This window comes from Typopeltis vanoorti, chromosome 15, assembly GCF_054136105.1.
Source record: "Typopeltis vanoorti isolate ZY-2024b chromosome 15, IOZ_Tvanoo_1.0, whole genome shotgun sequence".
Lineage (NCBI taxonomy): Eukaryota > Metazoa > Arthropoda > Arachnida > Uropygi > Thelyphonidae > Typopeltis > Typopeltis vanoorti.
The window spans coordinates 23293692-23306690 of NC_143563.1; the positions used below are offsets into that span (position 1 = coordinate 23293692).

The 12999-nt window shown below is 37.2% G+C and overlaps 1 protein-coding gene across 2 annotated transcripts in view; it reads left to right on the forward strand.

Annotated features, from left to right (window-relative positions):
* The window catches only part of Ns4 (Nucleostemin 4), a 186507-nt gene that overhangs the window by 118188 nt on the left and 55320 nt on the right, over window positions 1-12999 (forward strand). For both annotated transcript variants that reach the window (XM_090404747.1, XM_090404748.1), the window contains one exon: window positions 3239-3291. In XM_090404747.1, the coding sequence (XP_090260873.1) occupies window positions 3239-3291 (53 nt within the window). The remainder of the gene's footprint in view (window positions 1-3238; window positions 3292-12999) is intronic.

Below are 12999 nucleotides of genomic sequence, written 5' to 3' on the forward strand. Positions count from 1 at the left end.
GTCTCATGTCTTTCTGGCCGAGAGTAGACATGCAAAGCTGTTTTTGGCATACTAGGAGGTGATCTGCATACATTATTCTTTTCCTTCAGCTTCTGTATGGGAGCTGAGGGAGAAGAATGATGCCAGAAAGGTTAGCATTTTCTTTAAGTGATATTACAATGATATCATCTGAACAGAGAGAGAGAGAGAGAGAGAGAGAGAGAGAGGTGGAAGCAAGGAAATGTAAAATTTGTGTCCAGTAACTGAGAGAACCTGGAGACAAAGTTCTGCATTTAGTCTTTTCAAAGTCAGATTTGGATTTGTAAATGTTTTTTTTTTTGCAATTGCTACCTACTTTAGCATATTAAGATTGCTATATAGGCTGAGTCTGAAGCTGGGATTTTTGACTTGAGTCTAATTCTGATATGCTGAATTTTAATCTTGGACTGCCGGGATGTAGATAATGATTACAGACTTGAGTGGAGTGGTGATTGCATGGGAGACCATCATTACAGCAAGAATTAATTCAGTTCTTTGTTCAGGACAGGTTTTTAGATCTGAAAAGCATATACAGTACAGACCATGGTAAGGAAGAGGAACAAATCACAGGTAACTCCATATGGTACTATTTTAGTGCCAGATTTGAAGGTACAACTATTAATGGGTGATGGATGTTCCTTAGAAAATGATCTTCTGAATTATCAGGAGGATGGCTGGCATCTACAGCATATTTGGAAAGGGAGCTGATTAAGAATATGTTTGTTTATTTTCATTATCTTTGTATTATCGTAATTTGCTGGCTGAATGGTTAGTGTATTCACTCCCAGTCCAACAGGCTGCAGGTTTGAATCCCACTGTAGGCATAGATGTTTGTGATTATTTAGGTGGGAGAGGAATTTCATCACCCAGTATGAAACCACTGCCTGCTTAATGTAGGTCTGAAGTGGTTTGAAAAAATTCCATGTTTCATCTGCTTTACCTGGTCCAGGGTTTCTGGACCAGGTAAAAATGAATGGAAAAATGAAATAAATCTATATATAAAGTTTAAAAAAAGTAGTCCATAGCCCACCCGATGGTACTAATATACGATAGGGTTTACAATCTTTCATGGATAGAAGTCACATAATAAAAAAAAATACTAAAGAAAGAGCCATACAGCTTCATTTTGGAATGTAAAATTACACAAGCAAAGTGGATATTAGATCCAACATTATTTCAAAGCTGAATGTTTGTAGAAACTATACAGGTTTCATAAAATTGGCTTGAGAACTTATGAGAATACAATCCTCGGCTTGGGAGTTGCTTTAGCTTGCACTGCTTAAAAGACACAAGCAGCCCAAGCATCCATATATTCACCTTTTATTAGTGCATTTTTTAAGGTCTCACTGGCCCGGCAGCTGTTTTGAACTGGTTGGTTCTCTTCAGAGACAAGGCAGAAACCTTAAGACAACAAAGACTCTCCTTCAGTACTAAGGAAATCAAATGTTGTAAGTGAACTCTCAGGCATGCATAAAAATAATTACTAAAGAAAGAGCCATGCAGATTCATTTCAGTGATGTAAAATTACATAGACAAAGTGGATATTAGATCCAGCATTATTTCAAAGCTGAATGTCTTTTAAGTAGTGCAAGATTTGGCAACTCTGATGTCGAGGATTGTATTCTCATAAGCTCTCAAGTCAATTTTACGAAACTTTCATAGTTTCTACAAACATTTGGCATTGAAATAATGTTGGATATAATATCCACTTTTCCTATGTAATTTTACATCATTGAAATGAAGCCATATGGCTTTGTTTAGTATTATTTTTATGCACCGACCAAGAGTTCACTTATGAAAAATACATTTCTCTGACATTTGATTTCCTTAGTACTGAATGAGAGTTTTTACCTTGTGGTAGCTGTTGAGCATATGGAGATTTGAATCCATTGGGGCAGCCTATATTAGGGCTGCCCCAGCCGATGCTTTTCCCTGGAATATGAGCGGTTCTGCTCAGTAGTAAGAGCCTGTCACTGACAGAGCCACCACTGAGTTAAATGATCCTTCAGGTCTCTTTGTTGTGCAATCTGAGGGTTTGCATGAGTTTTTGTAGCAGCCACCGCTGCACATAAACAGGCCTTGTCTCTGAAGAGAACCAACCAGTTCAAAACAGCTGTCAGGCCAGTGAAACCTTAAAAACATACACTAATAAAAGGCAAATATATGGGCAGCTCTCATATCTTTTAAGTAGTGAAAGCTAAGGCAACTCCGATGTCAAGGATTGTATGATTGTATTATTGTAAGCTCTCAGGTCAATTTTATGAAACTTTGAAATAATGTTGGATCTAATATCCACTTTTCCTATTTAAAAAATACTTTTATGATTATCTTCACATTATCTTAAGTCCAATTTGTAGGGACATAGGAACTTAAATAAATAAGAATAAATAATTCAAATTAAGTGGATATTGAATCCAACATTATTTGTTAGCCGAATAAGAAACTCAAAGATAGAAAATCTATCCAAGAGTTTCATGCCGAATATAGAAAACTATAAAAGTTCAGCGAGTCCAAGTGTAAGTCAACAGGTGGTACATGCTGGGGCAACTCGTAGTAAGGGTGGAGTAAGTGCCAATCGCTGTCCTTAGTATTTTCCCATAATGTAAAACACAACTCCTAGGAGATGTGTGCTGTTATACATTATGGGAGAAGGTCACTACCCAGACCGGTTTCGACCTGCTCATTGACAAGGCTATTGACAAGACCTGCTCATTGACAAGGTCTACTTACTCATTGACAAGACCTTGAGGTCTTGTCAATGAGTAAGTAGACCTAATGTAAATATTGCAGTTGCAGTAATACAAAGCTTATTTCTTTACTGTATGAGTCGCCAAAAGGTGCACTAATACATTACTGAGATAAAGAGCCAATAGGCTTCACTTTGGCAAAGTAAAATTATTTAAATCAAGTGGATATTGAATTTATATTCGGCATGAAACTCTTAGATCGATTTTCTATCTTTGAGTTTCTTATTTGGCTAAGAAATAATGTTGGATTCAATATCCACTTAATTTGAATAATTTTACTTCACTGAAGTGAAGCCTATTGGCTCTTTATCTCAGTAAGAATAAATAATATATTTTTTTAAATTCCCTAACGGTTAGCATTTGAACATGATAATGGGTAATTAAAATTTTTGTGTTATACTCTTGAACTGGTTCATTTGGTATTTGTGGTTGCTAAGTTATTTTCTTTAAGTTATCTTATTATTCCCTTTTAGGTCATCCAAATGTGGGCAAATCTTCTTTGCTTAATGCTATAATGGGAAAGAAAGTGAGTAATGTGCATAGTATATAAATAGTTTGAATTTATATAATATGAATTCAGGAAGACATTAACTATTGTATTTTTATATTCTCTTAAAGAACCCAAAATTCTAAAGTTATCCATATAGATTATTAAAAAATCTGTGCCATTTGTTCAGAGTTTCAAGTGATATTTTCATAGAAACAGTTATACTTATCTGAGATAGTCCATCTGAGATGTTTAGCTAACTAAAATGTGGTATGCCACAGGGGGTCAGTTTTGGGGCCATTGTTGTTCAATTTGTATGTTAATGATATTGGGATGGGTTTAACTAGTGATATGTAGATGATGCAAAGCTGGGGGAGAGCAATGCAGAGTCAAGCAGATGTTATGGCCTTACAAGAAGACTTGAATAGATTGCATGAATGGGCAGGTAAGTGGAACTGTCAGTTCAATGTTGCAAAGTGTAAGATTTTTAGGTTTGGTAAGAAATGATGGGATGCAAAGTATACACTTGGCAGGGAAACTTTAATTGAAGTAGAGGAGATGAGAGATCTAGGAGTGATGGTTACCAAGGATCTGAAATTCAGGGGCCACATTGCACAAGTTGTGAAGATGTTAAATCAGATAATGGCATAATAAATAAGAGGATAATGTAATAGAACTATACAAATTGGTGAAGGGGTTGTGTTATATACATTCCAGTGAATATATGTTATAATATGTGTTGCATTGTTAGCTTAAGCAGTATCAGCAAACAGCATACTAACTGCTGAAGTATCAGCAGTTAGTATGCTGCTAATTTAATTTGCAGCTATCTAATCTAATCTAATCTAATTTAATAGAAATGTGCTAATTTAATTTGCACTTGACAACAGAGTAATGCTTTGAATGCAATTGATAAACAGGAAAGAAAAGTTAAAGAGATGGTAGTGCTTGTAGACACAAATGTGTCTACAGGCACTTTCTTACTTCTTCCAAAAATCTTTTCATATCTTCTCTCATACTGGAAGAAGTAAGAAAGAGTGGAAGAATAAAAACTGTTGTTTATTGTCAAGATACGATAGTACTGAGTTAAGAAGGGGCGGGGCTTCGATATCAAGTGATTAAATGTGCAGGCTTAGAAGAAATGGGTATGAGTTTTTGGATGTTTGAAGTTAGTTTGGTGGTAGAAAAGAGACTTGTATAAGAGAAATGGAAAGGATTTGGCATCAAGATCCTGGAGAAATTATTTATTGTAGTGAAACATAAGTATCACATAAGCTGTCATAATTGTATAAAATTAGAGATGGTATAAACACTTGCATGATTATTAATTAACTTAAGGAATTCAGCATACACTAGAATATAAATTAAATTAAACTTTAATATATATTTCCAATATTTCAGATGTCATGTTGCCATCTTCAAAGGAACCTACAATAAAGACACGTGCATGCAGGCACTACATACAGTAAATGAAGATGAAGCGAGGAAGCTATCGTTTCTCCTAAAAGTCCTGATGGTGCCCCCTAGCGGACTGTGTAGGTATTCTTGGCCGTTGGGCTGAAGGTCTCCCAAATTTGGGGCAGTCTCATGCAACTAAATTTGTTGAGGTTTGGCATGTTTCTTAGGGCTGAGGCTGATTCCATGAAAAGTCTTTCAAATTTGAACTTGCTATGGTGTATTATTGTGGCTCTCTTCCACAGTATTCTGTGGCATGTATCCAGAGCATGGTCTGCAAGACCAGAATGGCTATACTGGTGAAAACAGATGTAGTCCTTGTGTTCTGAAATTCTGATATTCACTGTCCTGCCTGTTTGGCCAAAGTAGGACAGCTTACAGCTGCAAGGGACCTAGTATACACCAGGCAGGTCTAGGGGAAGTGGTTGGTCTTTAGTAGAGTGGATAAGGGATGCCAATGTTCTATATGGTCTGTAACAAGAGGTCAAGTCGTGTTTTTTTAAGATTTTGGTAATTTTTTCCGAGGTGCCTCGGATGTAGGATTTAGAGTAATCTTTGTTGTGAAGGGGGGGGGGGAGGGTTGTGGTTTACTGGTTTCAATATTTTTTGGATTTTTTTTTGTGGAGGGGGGTAGCCATTGGCTGAGAAAGTGTTGAGGATGTGATTTAGTTCAGTGGTTAGAGCATTGTCATTTGAACAGATTAGTTTAGCCCTGTTGTATAGTGTCTTGATAACTCTATATTGTTGTGGGGGGGGGGGAATTGTTGGTGAATGTATCTGCCTGTATGGGTGGGTTTTCTATAAACTGAGAAAACCAAGGTTCCATCAGGCTGGCGGGTGACTAGTGTGTCTAGGAAAGGGAGGCTGTTGTTTTCCTCTTTTTCCAGGGTGAACTTGGTTCTGGGGTGTTGGTTGTTTAAGTGTGTTAAGAAGGAGAGGAGTGTATCAGAGCCATGTGGCCAGATAACGAACACATCATCTATGTAGCGAACCATATGGTTGGTTTTTGTGGGGCAGAGTTTAAAGCTTTCTCTTCAAAAGTTGGCCAAGGGCGGGGAGAGTGATGAACCCATGGCTGTCCCCTCTATTTGTTTGTCGAATTTTCCCTGCCAAACGAAATAGCCTGAGTTCATTGTGAACTGAAATAGGGCTGAGATATCAGGGAGAATTTAGCTTGGATTAGCCCTAAGGTTTGCTTGAATGGGACATTTGTGAATAAGGAGGAGACGTCAAAACTGACCATTATGGGAGTATGTTGGAGTGTAAGGTTTTCTATGCTGGCTTTGAAGTGGGCTGAGTTTTTTATGTGTGATGGTGTGTTGCCAGTATAGTGTGTGAGCCCTTTCGCCAAATGTTTAGCTAATTTGTATGTGGGGGAATCATGCTATCCACTATGGGACGTAATGGACTCCCAAAAATACATAAAGAAATTTATGTATTTTTGGGAGTCCATATATATGGGGTGGGTATAGAGTTAAACGATTTTAATTTGTCAGTAACTTCCACAGGCCAAGAAGTGACCTTCTTAAGGAGCCTATGGAGTTTTCTAATTTGCGAGTTGGTGGGATTGTATTCAGTGGGGAGGTAAGTAGCCCAATCTAATAAGAGAGCATTAAGCTTACCTGTGGAGTCCTTTTGGTTGAGTACTACGGTGGCATTTCCCTTATCCATTTTGGTGATTACTATTTCTTTGTTTTTCTTCATTTCCTGCAGAGCTTTATATTCACTATTGGATATGTTGGTTTTTGGTGGTTTTGCTTTGGTGAGAACACAAGCTACATCCAGTCTAATATTGTTGGCGATGTGGTTTGGAAGGTGGCGGATCCCGCATTCAATCTGGATCATTATATCCTCGGCCGGTATTTTTCTGGGAGCAATGGTGAAGTTGTGGCCACGTGAAAGCGCAATGAATGCTTCAGGCTTCAACATAACTGAAGAAAAGTTGACTGCAGTGTTGGTTGGAAAGCGAATATCAGAATTTCAGAACACAAGGACTACATCTGTTTTCACCAGTATAGCCACTCTGGTCTTGCAGACCATGCTCTGGATATATGCCACAGAATACGGTGGAAGAAAGCCACAATAATACTCCGTAACAAGTTCAAATTGAAAGACTTTTCATGGAATCAGCCTCAGCCCTAAGAAACATGCCAAACCTCAACAAATTTGATTGCATGAGACTGCCCCAAATTTGGGAGACGTACATCAGGAGACCTTCAGCCCAGCGTCCAAGAATACCTACATAGCCCGCTAGGGGGGCACAATCAGGATTGACTTCATATCACTTGCCTTACTATATATCCCATAATGCAAAGCTCCCCCCCCCCTTTCAGGCATGTATAATGCAATGCATAATGGGAAGGACCGCTACCCAGACCACTTTCGACCTTTATTGAGGTCTCGTCAGTTGGAGCCAACCCGGGAGCGATACTAAGGTTGAAGTAAGGTAGAAGTCATATATATTAGGAGAAACAATAGCTTCCTCACTTCATCTTCATTTACTGTATATAGTGCCTGTGTGCACATATCTTTATTGTAAGTTCCTTTGAAGATGGCAATGTGACGTTGCTGAAATATTGGAAATATGTATTCAAGTTTAATTTCATTTATATTCTAGTGTATGTTGAATTCCTTAAGTTAATTAATAATCATGTATAACCAGTGTATAAGCCTTTCTACGAGAAACACTTGCATGAAAACTGTTTTAATTATGTAAAATTTTTGCCTTAGTATTGAAGGTATCTTCTGTGTAATGACAGTGCATAGCGAAACACATTTAAAATCCAAATAATGGAAGTAATTTAAAAAATAAAAAACTCCCTCAAAATTATTAATTAATTAGTTAAAAAAAGGTATATGTGTTCACAGGTGTGCGTGTATGTGTGTGTGTATTATATATATACAAACACACACTGCTTGTAAAGAAGTCAACAGATATCATAGTGTTAGTCACCAACAACCATGGTGCCTACCATGGCTGTTGGTACCTATCTCCTTTTGCTGCATTGACTGCATCAATCCTATGGGGCATGCTTTCCACAAAAGTGTGATAGCAATCAATGGGAATTTTGGACCATTTCTTCTGTAGGTATGTAATGAGGTCCTGGATTTGTGGGGCAGTTGTTCCTTGACCTGACCCGACACTCCAGTTCATCCCACAGATGTTCAATAGGGTTGAGATCAGGGCTCCGTGGAGGTAGTCAAGTGTGGTGAGGTTCAAGTCCAAAAACCACACAGTTACCACAGCAGCCTTATGAGACAGTACATTTTCTTGCTGAAAGAGACAGTCACTTTCATAGATATGCCACAAAGTAGGAAGCATTGCATTGTCCAGAATGTTCAGTTACCTCTCAGAATTCAGTGTTCATGATGCTACAGAGGTCTGAGACCAAACTGGAAAAAAACAGGACCATGCCACACTGCCACCTCCGAATTTCATAATTGGGATTACTCACTCTTGTAAGAGACATTCACTGGGCATCTGCTACATCCATCTGCTTGATAGAAAATGTAATGTGATTCGTTGCTCCATTACACAGTTTCCAAGCTACCATGTCCCACTGTACATGCTCTTTGCACCACTGAATGTGACACAGCATGTTGATTTGGGTAAGGGCTTGCATATTGCAGTTGTACAATGGGAACCCATGTTGTGAGCCTCAGTTCGATGCTTGGAGCTCTGCATTCAACATGTCAGCTGACGAATGACGGTTTTTATATATTGTCCTTCGTAGCACCCTACGGTTACAGTGAGTGTGATTGATTCCTTGTGCTTCTGGTATCACTGATTGTTGACCTCGGATGGGCCAATTTATTATTGATGCCAAACTCCATCATCCTTCCTTGCAGCCATTTCACCTGGACACAGATGCACTGACTTAGGAGCATCATATTCCTCCAATTTATGCTGGCTACAAACACACGACTCATTACATGGCACAATGAACCTTGCCCATGGGGTTATCTGTTGACTTCTTTCCAAACAGTGTACTTGTACAACATATAATAAGAAAATAATAAATTAAGACTTAATAGAAGATTGATTCAATAATATTTCCCATAACTAAAGGACATCAGTTTTCAACTCCTTTCCTTTAATGCCTCATCTCTACATGCTGATGTTCCCAAAATTTTTTGCATCATTCATACACTGCTTATACAAGATCAAAATTTAACAGTACAAAACTATTCCCTTCAGATATCCTCAATCTAATTAACATAATAATCTCAGTTAATTTTTAAAACTGATAAGGGTCAAAGCTCTATAACTGAGAGGAGACCTCCACATAGCCTTTAAAGAAATGCAGAGAACTGACCATGGCTTCTGACCTAATGTCCAATCCTCACCTTCTCGTGGTGCATCTTGTTGGGTATCTACCTGGATACTGAACGAACGAGGATAGGCTGGCAATTTGGGATTTAGCCGACCGAATTGTATTCTTATTGGCTTAAACCAAAATACAAAATGATAGTACAACATGACAAAATTTCATGCTAGCTGGGGTTGCCCGGTTAAACAATGCCCCCATTGTTTTTACCAGGGTGAACAGCAAAAAGTCAGCTACTGGAACAAACCCCAACTCACTATCACCACAGTTGAAGATCGGTACTATCAACATAAGAAGCCTGAATGGCAAAGAAATGGAGCTACCTGAGGAATTAGATAAGTACCAGATCAACATAATAGGGGTAACTGAAACAAAAAAGACAAAAACTGGTGAGACCTTTCTGAGCAATAAATACAAAATGTTATATTCAGGCAATGACAATCAAGGAAAAGAAGGAGTAGCCATGGTATTCAACACTAAATACGAGGCTAATCTTCTTGAATGGCAAGCAGTTTCAAGTAGAGTAATGTGGGCAAATATCAGAATGGGGAACTGGACAATGAGACTTATTTGTGCCTGTGGTCCCACAGAAGGATCTACTAAGGTAGAAGTGGAAGAATTTTTTGAGGCCGTGGAGAAAGCTACTGACACAATGAAAAAGGAAAAGTTGGCCCTTGTTGGGATCTAAATAGTAGAGTACGAAGTGATTATGAGACATACAAAAATATTTTGGGAAAATTTGGAGAAAAGAGCAAAGCTAATAATAATGGCAAATATCTGTTGGATTTCTGCTCAGGACATGGACTGGTTATTACTAACACCATGTTCCAACATAAAAATGTGCACAAATTCACATAGAGAGAAGAGGCAAGGAATAAGAAAAGTCTCATTGACTATGTTATTGTTGATAGTGATGTTTTCTCCCTGGTGCAGGACACCAGAGTGTACAGAGGATTTGAAATTAGAAGTGATCACTATTTAGTCTAGAGCAGGATAAAATTGAATTGCATATTGAAAAGAATAACATGTAAGAAAGTTTTAAAGCAAATAAAAGTTGAGCAGCTCTCAGATGTGAACTGTAGACTAAAATACACAAAGATCATTGAAGAAAAAATGAAAGAGTTTGAGAACAGTAACCAAACCTTGAAGATTCAATGGCAAACTTTGAAGAAAACCCTGATTGATTCAGCTAGAGAGGCATGTGGTGAGGTTGTCTGCAAGGATAGAAAAATCAGAATTCCATTGTAGACACAAGAAGTAAAAAATGCAGTGAAGGAAAAGAAGAAAGCATATCAAAAGTTCCTGGCAAATAAGTTAGCTTGTGCTCTTAGAGAATACAGAGACAAATGCAAGAATGTGAACAGTGTATAAAACTAGCTAAACAAAAGTCATGGGAGGACTTTGGCAAGCACATAGAAAATAAATATCAAGAAGGTGGCAAAATATTCTGGAGGCTGTTGAAGAAGCTCAGAAATGGAAGGGAAAGAGTGCTGTAAAAGGAATTAGAGATGATAAAGGTGATGTGAAAACAGGAGAAAAAGATATCCTTGAAGTATGGAGTAATTACTTTGAAAAATTGCTAAATGAAACAAGCAGTAATAACACAGTGGTAAAAAATACTCAACAAGCATACAGTCAGGAATACATATCCATACTTGAAGTAGAAAAAGCCATCAAAGGCTTGAAATGTGGAAAGGCAGCAGGAGTTGATAACATTCGACCAGAAATGCTGAAGTATTGTGGTATAAGAGTCTTACAGTGGCTGCACTGCATAGTTCAGAAAGCCTGGACAGAGGGACGAATTCCCGATGATTGGAGTAGAGCTCTCATAGTACCCATATATAAAAAGGGAAATAAAACTGAATGTGAGAATCACAGAGGTATTTCTCTCCTGAGTGTTCCTGGTAAGATTTACTAGTATAGTTGAGAAATGGTTGAGAAGAATGGTGGAATAAAATCTTGGTGAAGAACAATCTGGATTCAGGCCATATAGAGGCTGTCAGGATCAGATCTTCACTCTACGACAAATAGTCGAGAAATCATGGGAAATTAACAAAGATCTGTATTTAAGTTTTGTCAATCTGGAAAAGGCATATGACAAGGTGCCAAGAGAGAAGCTATTCAATATGCTACAGTTATATGTTGTTAATGGGGCATTATATCAAGCAATACTTAGTCTTTATTTGAGTTGTAAGTCAGCAGTTAGGATTGAAGGAAGTACAAGAAGATGGTTTAATGCTAAATCTGGTGTTAGGCAAGGATGTACATTATCACCTCTTTTATTCATTATCTATATGGATCATATTATGAAAGAAAGTGGTATTGGACCTGATATCAAAATTTGAGATGTTAATGTCAGCGCTTTGCTTTATGCAGTCAATGTTATACTTCTAAATAAATCTGCTGCAAGTCTGCAAGATTCCCTGATTAAATTGAATAACTGTTGTAATAGATAGGTATGAAGGTAAGCAATAAAAAGACAACGACAATGAAAATAGGCAGAATCATTGAAAATGTGAACTGTGTTGTGAACGGAGAACTTATGGAATAAGTAAAATATTTCATCTACTTAGGCACGATTTTTAGTGAAGATGGTAAATTAAATATGTAAATAGACAACACAATCTACAAATCTGGTATGGTAGGAAGTCAATTGAATATATTTATATGGAATAAGAGAGAAATTAGTCGGAACACTAAATTAGCTGTATACAAGACTGTGTTCAAACCAGTTTTAACTTATGGATCTGAGAGCTGGGTCAGAAGTAAAACACTTGACCAAAGACTAGAGACCACAGATATGAGAGTCCTGAGAAAGATTTGAGGCGTGAACATATGGCATCAATGGCAATATCATATTAAAAACGAGGATATTAGGAAAGAACTTGACATTGTCACCATCCAGGAATGCATTAGCAGAGCTAATCTCAGGTGGTATGGTCACTTAAACAGAATGGACGATGAAAGATTAGCAAAACGAGTGTTCTCTGCCAGGTTGGCAGGAAAAAGTCCCAGAGGAGGACCAAGATATAGTTGGATTGATATGGTAAAAAGCACCTTACACGATTGAAATATAAGATCTGATAATGTTTGAGCCTTGATAGGTAATAGATTGATTTGGAGGAAAATTGTAGATAGGGAGTTAGTAATGATGTAAATTTTTCATGTAGTACTATCATATCCTGTACACCTCTTGAGGATACATGACAGGAATTTGATGATGATGATAATATTTATGAGCAAGTATTTGGCCTTTTGATGGATCAAAACATTAGCAGTCAATACCAGAACCTTTTCTTGCCCACATAGAATCGCAGCACCTCTGCCCTTCATTTCCCACTAGTATTGCCTACTATAGTAGATTTATTGATAATATCCTTTATATTGGTAATATGGACACTACACACAAATTATTGTGCTCTCTAAACTGATTTTTCTACAGACTGCATTTATCTATCAAATGAGAAAGATAAATTCATAAAATATTTCATTTTAACCTTAACTAGATCTAATCATCATATTAACAATAAAGTATGGCATAAACATATTGACAGTTACATTGTTCTTCCTGTCATCCTTATTACATTAAAAGATATTGTATTAACACAATTTATTAATGTTTACAAATACAACCGTTTTCCCATGGATGCTGAAAGTAATATAGAATGTTGCTTTGCTGAAGATAAAGTATGGCATAAACATATTGACAGTTACATTGTTCTTCCTGTCATCCTTACTACATTAAAAGATATTGTATTAACACAATTTATTAATGTTTACAAATACAACCATTTTTCCCATGGATGCTGAAAGTAATATAGAATGTTGCTTTGCTGAAGATAAAGTATTACATGAAATTCCTTCAGACAATATCCAACCATCTTTTTTTGTTTTTAAAACAGTAGAAATCCTTTTAAGTCCAAGTTTCCACCTTTTAATTTATCTTTTCCAGAAATTAAATGCC